The sequence below is a fragment of the Gymnodraco acuticeps genome, unplaced genomic scaffold (assembly GCF_902827175.1).
Source record: "Gymnodraco acuticeps unplaced genomic scaffold, fGymAcu1.1, whole genome shotgun sequence".
Taxonomy (NCBI): domain Eukaryota; kingdom Metazoa; phylum Chordata; class Actinopteri; order Perciformes; family Bathydraconidae; genus Gymnodraco; species Gymnodraco acuticeps.
This window is the reverse complement of record NW_022991202.1, coordinates 47,288-57,168: the sequence shown is the minus strand read 5'-3', so window position 1 is coordinate 57,168 and position 9,881 is coordinate 47,288. Positions and strand designations below refer to the sequence as shown.

Genomic DNA, 9,881 nt, shown 5'->3' with positions numbered 1-9,881 from the left:
ATGTTTCTTGATATTTCTGTTAGGAAAGGACACGCCTGAGAGACAGGACTGCTTCACCATGTTCTCTTTCTCTGAGGGTCCAGAAGAACATCCAAGAGGGAAAGGAGAAGCTGATGTGATGAAAAACATTCAGATACATGATTTTCAAAGTAATTATTTTCAATGCTATAAATTCGGTGTCTAATAAAATTCAAATACTTCTGTCTCTTGTTTGCTTCCATAGAAGAGCAGCTGATTTGAAAAAACAAACTCGAGAGGCGGCTGAGTGACCGCAGTGCAGAACCGCTGTATAGTTGAAATCTCTTAACAATGTTGTCCATTTTAGACAGAGGCTTATTATATTTACAGCCCTTAATAACATTCATTTTCTGGGCTCAATATGTGTCTTGGCCGTTTTCGTTGTGATCGCTAAATTCCCCTTGTTTATAATAATCACCGTTCCTTCAGCAGGATACTGCAGTGATTCAAGTGTGATTTTAGCAAACGAGTGCTTTTGTTTTGAAATCACTTCCGTGAGTTTCGCCCCGCCCCTCGCTCAAAATGCAAAATGGCCTCTCAGACGCTCTTCCGTTTACGTGTTTAATAAAGAAAAACAAATGGACGGTAGATACACGGATTCTTGTAGAACCACGCTACACAAAGCAGATAGCAACACCTGTAAAAACTTAAGCATAGACATTTAAAAAAAGGGGATACTGTATCGACATTTTAAAATTGTATTTAATTAAAGAAAAAGCCCTAACAAAACAGCAGGGCTCTGTTTCAGTATTAACTAAAGAAAAAAGACAGCAACATGCAGCTGACATCACATATTTGCTGAGCCTAAAGATAATCATAAATAAATAACATGGTGAAAATAAATATATTGCAATGCTCAAAACAGCAGCATCCGACCGTCTCTATCATAAAAAAACATAATACAAATAAACGTATTGCAATGTGCAAAACAGCAGCATCCAACCGTCTCTAATCCTTGGATATTAGGCTACATGTCACTGCATGCATGCACGGAGCACCCGTAGCGCGGAGATCATGATATCATTCTGTCTTGTTGTATTACTTAACAACAACAAAAACACCCAAACAATTGCTCGTTCGCGGGCGCGAGCCGGCTCCCGTCGTTCACTTAAAAGAGCCGGCTCTTTGAGCCGTTCGTGACTCGGTGACGTAGATGTTTACAGCAACATTTTCACGTCAACACGTGTGCAGACTTGCAGCGTCAGTTCAGCTCAGTACGTGCATCTTTGCATGTTCGCAGTTTGAAGATACAACACTTTTCTTTTTACCACATGCATACATGCGCTGATGTTGTCAAACTAGGATCCATCGAGCGACGACTCTCTTCTGCGTCCACCATGAAGAAGAAGTAGGAGGAGGGATTTCTTCTTCTTGACTTTGACGACCTGACTGTGGAAACTGTGCAGAAAGTTATCAGAATATAAATTTAAAGCTGCCTATTGTGACACAGATGCAACAAGGGGTGGATTTCTGATTTAAGGAACCATGATTTGGAGGAAAATCCAACCAGGAACCTGCAGAGCATGGCTGTCTCGGGTGAGTCGTTTTCTGTTTTGAGAGTTAACTTAAAGAGTCATACTGTTTACATATTGGTTTATAGCTTTTAATGCAGTGTTATTAGTCGAAAAGGAGGCCGCTAATCATGTTTCTACTGTCATAACTTATACACTTCCTATTTTGATACGCCCCCTAGTCCTGCCCTGCTGTTATTGGCATTAAATCAAACCTTCATGGAAGTCATTGCACTGTGCTGACATGCAGTGAAACTGTACCAAAACGTTGGTTACTCTTATAACGTCACTATTTGGGCGTGTGCACTGAACAGCCATATCCTTAACACCCCTCCCCCCCTCATATGATATGATACGATACATATACATTTTGTAAAATATAAAGGTATTTTACCAAAATATTATAACAACAATAAATACAATGGAAAATATTACCTGAAATGTACACATGAGTGTTGCAAAGTTGAGTTGTTATACTATGTCATATTTATTTATTATTTTTATAAAACGTCTTAGAAAGGATATACTCCTTCTCCTTTGTAAGATTAGTTGATGGCCAGAAAGATAATCACCAACTATTCTGATAGTCTATTTACTATTTCAATATTTTTCCATTCAAACATTTCCATAAATTCTCTAAAAAAGGGAGATTTCCTGCTTTTCCCTTTTTGTACATCTTAATAAACTGAATATAATTGGGTGTTCGACTGACAAAATTAAACTTAGGGACATCACGTTGGACTTTCAAAAACTGGGACATGGTATCAGTATTCCCTGACCAAACAATAAATGATGATGAAAATAAGTGTTAGTTGCAGCCCTACTTCACTATAAAATCCATTCTTAGTGTCAAGCTCTGCACATTCTGTCACATTGTGTACAGTGAAGCTCAAACATTAAAAAGATGGAACAAGAAGAAAAACAATCTTTAAACTTCTCCCTTTCTTCCAGGTTCTTTGAGGCAGGAGCTGTGTTTCTCCTCAGTGCCCCCGCAGCCGGTGCCCCCTCTGGTCCAGACGCTGCAGAGTTACCTCAGGAGCCTGGAGCCCCTGCTGCCCCCCGATGAGCTCAGCCACACCCGCAGGATAGTGCAGGAGTTTGGCAGGCCCGGGGGCCTTGGTGCATGGCTGCAGGCAGGACTGGAGAAGAGAGCCAGACGCACAAAGAACTGGGTCTGTGTCCGCTGGTATCAGTGTGGGAAATGTGACAGATGTCAGGGACGGATATGGGTGTTTTTAATAAAGCACAGATAGAGCAACAGTGTGTGTTTGAAGCACTCACAGGCAGATTTAACATCACTGCTAGGTATCAATATCAGGCTAAAGCAGTGGTGCCAAAAAGCAAAACAGCACCTTTCCTTCCACTCTTGTAGAAAGGTAGCTCTGACCCCAAACAACCACAAATAATCAATTCCAGTTTGTTTTTGTCATTGTAAGCAAAGTAACGCAATTATACATTGGACAATAGAAAAAGCACAAATTCACAACAAAAACGACATGCATCCGCCAAAAACCCTGCAAAAAACTTATATTTCAATGCTTAAAATGTATTCAAAATGTAATATCTTTCAACTGTGATTTCTTCTTTGAAAAAAATCTGTTCCACCCAGATTCATGGAAACCTTTTACAAGAGTTAAATGTCAGTCCTATTTATGTGTGTGTGGCCTCTCTCCCCTGTAGATCTCTCCATTGTGGGTGCAGTGGGCGTACTTGGAGAGCAGGCAGCCACTGCCAGTGCATTCAAACCCGGCCATCTCTCTGCCCAGGAGAGATTATAACGGCTGGAGGAGCCAGCTAGTGTGAGTCAATGATATCATACACACACTACAGACACACTGATGAAGCAGTGTACTGCTTTTATAGAAAACTAAGATAGTGATACTTTCTGAAAGCAATTGTATTGTTTGTTGTTACATCATTGTTTCGAACTTCCCGTATTTGTCATTGCTGGAGGTTCATAAATTAAAATATCCCCCCAAAAACAATAAAATATAATAAATAAGGGTGTGCTGTGATGTCTTTGTTTCCAGTAAAAACACTGGGTCATGATGTTGCCCTTAAAAACGCATGTGTATAAGTAATCTCCAAAATGTAATTTGACTCCTCGAGCGTATGTTAATGAATGACTGTTTGTGTTGTAAATTAATTAATTTCCGTCTGTGCATGTTAAAAAGAGATCACGTAATGTTACTGTGTTACATAATACAAACGCAACCTTTCTGTCTCCATTTAGGTTTGCATCAAACTCATTGCAGCAGTTCTAGACTTTAAGGCCATAATCAACACGTAAGTATGACATATTCAAAAAGTAATTAGTAATTTTCATGTTTTAAAGGTATTCAGATGAATAAATCGCCAAATGTACAAACACAATACCGATTCTCCACTGCATATCAAAGAAAAATAGTTTTTCACTCCACTAATTTTACTTCAAAGCTGTAGTAAATTTGCAGATGGACATTTTACATAGCATTCACAAGCTATAACATCCATTTGTAGAGTTTTAGTCTGGTATGGGCTAATCTATAAAGTGTTGACTACACAACACAGAGAAGTGATCAGATACTTTGTATCTACAGTACAGATGGAAACATATAGCTTTTGTACTCATTATATCATACAAACATTAAGATGGATGTGTGTGCTTCTCTGTTTCAGCGGCCAGCTGCCATTGGAGCACTCGCGAGGGAAGCCTCTGTGCATGGAGCTCTACCCGCTCCTCTTCTCCTCCTGCAGGATCCCCGGCCCCAAACACGACCACATCGCTCACCATGGGCGCGCCCGACGCTCGCCGACACACATCACAGTGGTCAGGAACTACCAGGTGGGATGAAGCAGTCTGATTTAAAAATGTTTTGCTCTTTTAGTCTCTCTGATCTTTATCATCCTTATTGGATTGTAAATCATACCACAGTGCAGACATGTTGAGTCTTGTGTTATCACACCTCTGTTTGTTTTCTTTTTTATTATTTTGATTCCTTGTCTCAACCAATTACAAATGTGCAGATCATTGGGAATCACTTTAGTTTTGGCAGCAGGTCAGAGAAAGGAAACCAAACCAATCTGAACGCAGTGCTTTTAAAGCCTCATTCTCACTACCTTTAATTTACCATCTCTTTTCTATATATGAGATAAAGTTAGTTTTCATGCTAATAATGTTATTATAATAATGTAAAAATCTGCCTGTAATTGTCTTTTTAATAATTAGTAATTTTGCTGATTTTCCAGCTAACTCTATCTTGGTTAATTTTTAAATAACTACTGATAAAGGCCACAATTCATTTATTTATTTTGGCATTTTTGTAATGCACTTTTCCCACTTTTATTGAACATGTTGCACTGCAATTTTTCTTGGGATGAATTGGGAATGAATTTGATCTTATCATATCTTTATATGTTATTATTATTGAATAGTTTTCGGTCCATTTTCTGAGGATTGGCTGATCGATTAACAGAATAATTGTTGGTGCTGTGTGTAGTATTTGTGTTGGAAGCAGACAAAGACAAAGAAAAAAGTCCCAGAGCTTAAATAATCACAAAAAATGTGCTAACTGAGAACACAGCCCTCCTTGAGACGGTCTGTATCTTGGAAAACATTGCGTAGTGAAAGCTTAACCAATCCAACATTTCTCAATAAATCATTCATAGAAGACAGGCGTAACAAAGATGGCCTCCTGTTTTTCTTCTAGTTCTTCCAGCTGGAGGTTTACAACAGCGACGGCTCTCGGATGACGGAGAGTCAGATCCACGGACAGCTGCTGAGGATCCGCTCTCAGTCCTGGAAGACGGACAAAGAGCCGATGGGCATCCTGACCAGCGAGCACCGTCACACCTGGGGACAGGCCTACGACCGGCTGCTGAGAGGTACATCAGAGCTACATGCAGACCTAGAAAAGGGTGTATGAGGCCTTTACTGTGCATGTCACTGAATAAACCGAGACATTTATAAATACTAAGTTATTACTGTTTTTATTTCTTCCTTTTATGACTCAGATAAACTAAACAAGGAATCAGTGCGGCTGATAGAGACAGGACTTTTCTCTCTGTGTCTGGATTCTCCCGTCATGAGGATATCGGATGAAAAGTATGGTCACACACACACACACACACACACACACACACACACTGACACGAACAAGCTGCATCTCTAACTCTTTCAGTCTGCTACCTCTGTTTCGTCCCCACTCAGGTATTTGTGTTGAGCAATCCTGTGTGTTTGTTAAGATACCATTGTGTGTTGACATCAGGTTCTTAAGCAACAGCGTACATTTGTCATTTCCTTTATTTGAAACGTTGGAGCAGTCGCTACTTATGTGCAGCTTTATAACTAAAGACATTTACATACTCAGGTTTAATGTCTGCAAAAAAAGAAATATTTCAAGGCCTTTAGACTTGTAGTGGTGGAAGAAGTACTCCGGTCCTTATAGTTAGTCCTCTTTTTTCTTCTTTTACCTTCATTTTAAGCAGGATTATTCCAATTTTGAGGCTCCAATGTTGTAATAAGTGATTAAAACAGACTTTAAAGGTGGGGTAGGTAAGTTTGAGAAACCGGCTCGAGATACACTTTTTGTTATATTGCATGGAATGCTCTTAACATCCCGATAGCAATGAATATCTTAAGTGCTTTGACAAAAAATCCATAACAAAATGTCATCTGTGGAAGCTGTAGTACTGTAAAAAGCACGACGAATCATTTTAGCCGGCCCGGCTAAAATAACTGGATGGCCTACCTGCCTGTCAGCCTTCCATCTGTGCACAAACTTATCTCGTGCCCTCATTGGTCATGTGCGCGTTCGTGGTGTTGGAGGAGGGGCTCTGTAAGGAAGTGGCAGATTTTTTCCGGCTGTGTATTTTCAAATTCTAGCGCACTCGAGCTGGTTTCTCCAAAATTACCTACCCCACCTTTAAGCTTAAAGCAATATTTATTTTACTAAATAATAGTATAAGAAATATTATATAAGAAACATGCAACAGACAACAAACAAACATACAAAACCATCATCAGAAATACCATTATCTGAACTTAACAAAAATAGAAATAGTCATTTAAAAGTATTCATGAATTGTACTAAAGCACAGTACTTGCCTAAATGTACTTACCACCAGTGACTTTTGATTATTTTGTTTCTTTGTGTCCATCTTGTTTTTCCAACTTTGATTGACAGGTATGCCAGTCGCAAGGCAGCACAGATTCTGCACGGAGGTGGGACGTTCTCAAACAGCGGCAACCGCTGGTTTGATAAAACTCTGCAGGTGAGCAGCAGCAGTATTCACGTATGACAAGAAAAGCTGACATATTGATACAGCAGTCTGACTGTGTCTCAACAGTTTGTGGTGGGCGAGGACGGCTCGTGGGGTCTTCTGTATGAACCAGCCACAGCCGAGGGTCCGCCCATAGCAGAACTGCTGCATCACATCCTCGATTACTGGTGAGATAACATGAGACGAGACGAGATAATATCCTGTTCTCACTACTGTTTACTTAGTGGTATTATCTCTTTATTGTGTATTAAGTAAGTTACTTAGTTAAATGTATCTATATATATAGCGCTTACCATGCTGGACCATATTAAATGAAGACAATAGGCGCTTTCACACCGGAGTACTTTTCCCAGTAGAGTTCCGATATAGTTCCGAAAATGTGCGTTCACACCAAAAAAATCCGGAACTAGAACTTAGTTCATGAGAACCTTTCCACCCCCTTTTCAGTCCTAGAAGAGCAGGTACTTTCATGGGAGAAAAAGGTTCCCATTTCTGATTGGCTGGGCGGATTGCAAACCACGCCCCGTAAAACTCCCAAAAAGTTTTGTGAAGCCGCCATTTTATTTTCCTCGCATTAGCATTAGCCCAGCGCACAAACGCAGAGAGACTAACTTATGGCAACACAAAAGAAAACATGGGAGCGGTGGAAATGAGGAGGTGTCGGCGTTCTGGCGATTTACTCGGAAGGCGCAGCTTCTACTGAAGCCAGTCCCCAACTCCGGGGACTTCCGGCCGGGGACTTCGGGTGGCAGTATACGCCGTGAAGTTGTTTGCGGCCTGCCAGTAAACCCAAAGCAGAAGAAGAAGAGAAGAAGAAGAAGTGACGTCAGCGGCATCATTTGACTAATCTTCCCTCACGGCCCCTACACACGGCGGCGTGCGTTGAAGCTTGCCGGCGGGCATGTCTGACACTCGACCAAACCAATCACATGAATCTCCCGCCCCAGACACACAAGCAGCGGTTTGATTGGCTAGAGCTTGTGACTGGCCTATGTTTAGAGTCGGCGAGGTCCTGATAATTTATTCCGGTAAATTACTCTGACCTACTAATTGACCTGACCGAAGTTATTGAGTCTATGTAAGTTTACTGCTTGGCTCAGATCCACCAACGTCAGCAAGATCTCACCTCTATTAACTCCCCGAAGAACCAGGTTCAATTAACTGCTGTTTCAATTCAGACAACTCTTTTTTAATCTGTTTAAGGGATCCCGAAGGATTTTGATATCAGTAAATGGAGTGTGCTCCTACCTAAGTGTGTGTGGCAGGGTGCAGTCTTACCTTTTAAGCAGGAGAGGAGGGCACAGGTGTCTTTTAAGTTATCCCAGTCCAAAAAGGTGGGATCAGTTTATTTGAAGAAAAATAGGTCCAAACTAATACAGGGTTTTTACCTTCTCTCTTTACAACATTATAATCATACTAAAAAAATGGTGCTGTGATCATGTTCAAATATGAAACTTTAATTCACAGTCTTACATTTATTACCAAAATGTTTAATTTCAACTGCCCAATTCAGTTGTGACATTTTAAAAATCTCCCGATAGAATTTAGAGGTATTTCCTCGTAAAAAGACCGGTGACAATAAAAATCTGAATTCAAACTTTCATTTTCACCCAATCAATTAACATCAGGTTCATACCTTTTTTCCGACACAGACGGCGGGTACTAACATTCAAAAACACACACCTATCTCCCGCAGGTATTTCGGAGGAAGATCCTCACGGTGGCGGTTACTAATTACGAACACACTCCTATCCGACACAGATGGCGGGTACTAACATCCACAAACACATACCTATCTCCCGCAGGTATTTCGGAGGAAGATCCTCACGGTGGCGGTTACTAATCACAAACACATCTCCCATCAAATCATTCCACTCAGCATTCCAACCAAGAAATTCACTCAGCATTCAAAGAAATTCACTCAGCATTTCAACCAAATTCACTCAACATTTCAACCAACAAATTCAGAGATATTTACCAAGTGTGAGAGGACCTTACCGAGAGCTATTAACCCAGCTCTGAAGGACAAAGCCTACCGGGAGAGAGTATACCAGGGGAAACCCCCCTCTCTCTCGCTCTCTCAAAAAACCAGTCACTTTATGCTCAAAAAACCGGATCGAAACCCCAAAAAACAAACACCTCCTCTATTCCCAACCAACATCTTCTATTGGCTATGGCCTAAGACACACCTTCCCATGTTTGTGTAGAAAACAGGACATGAACAGACATATTCTATGGCTATCATAACCAACTTTTTGAGGCCTCAATGTTTTCTCCTTCAGTCAGGAGCCCCTCCCTGTGAACTGCTGCAGAGGAGAGGGAAAACGGCCTCTCTTATCTGAAACACCCATAACTCTTTAGGCTTACACTCAACTTAACAAACCACTTGGTTTTGTTTATACTGTGACTATAGAAAAACCTAAAATATGAAGTATTTTTCATTGTGGGTTATACAAAATATAATTGATTATATTTGATTATAACTAACTTTCGTTTTAAGTATTAAACATACTATGAAAACTCACAACACCCTCTTTTCAAAACGCAAAGTTATCAAATAGCAACAGAAAAATTGTAAGCATACATACATATTCAAAACCGTCAAGAAGCATTCTCATTATGGGTTTATACAAGAATATGATTGATCATATATGATTTATAATTAACTTTCGTTTTTAAGTATTCACTTCATACTATGATCTCAACACCCTCTCTTCAAAACGCAAAGTTATCAAATAGCAACAGATAAAAATCGTGCAACATATTCATCCGTAAAACTTCAAGCATCAATATCATGAAAAGTTCTTCAGTATGAATCAGGACGACCTTTTGATGAACCTGGTGTGAAAAACACCGAAAACATGGTACCGCACTGGAATGTTCTCGAGCGAGGGGCCCATCTGTTGTTCCAGTGTAGACTCCTAAATCCATGTATTTATCTGATGTAAATCCTTGACCCTGACCATGGAGGGGTTGCAGTTTTTCGCTGGACGACATCTCCAAACGAAAGGCTAGATAACTCGGTCGACATTTGTTATGGATTTTTAGACCTCGTCAATAATCGCTCATGACTTTGTGACAAGGTCAATG

The 9,881-nt window shown here is 40.3% G+C and overlaps 1 protein-coding gene across 1 annotated transcript; it reads left to right on the top strand.

Moving 5' to 3' along the window:
- Nucleotides 1-1,289: 1,289 nt before the first annotated feature.
- On the top strand, nucleotides 1,290-6,983 carry LOC117561311 (carnitine O-acetyltransferase-like). The gene is made up of 10 exons (XM_034238593.1): nucleotides 1,290-1,366; nucleotides 1,469-1,554; nucleotides 2,481-2,701; nucleotides 3,210-3,326; nucleotides 3,763-3,815; nucleotides 4,188-4,353; nucleotides 5,219-5,393; nucleotides 5,523-5,613; nucleotides 6,695-6,782; nucleotides 6,858-6,983. The coding sequence occupies exons 1-10, from the start codon at nucleotides 1,290-1,292 to the stop codon at nucleotides 6,960-6,962; spliced, it is 1,179 nt and encodes a 392-aa protein (XP_034094484.1). The 3' UTR covers nucleotides 6,963-6,983.
- Nucleotides 6,984-9,881: the final 2,898 nt, after the last annotated feature.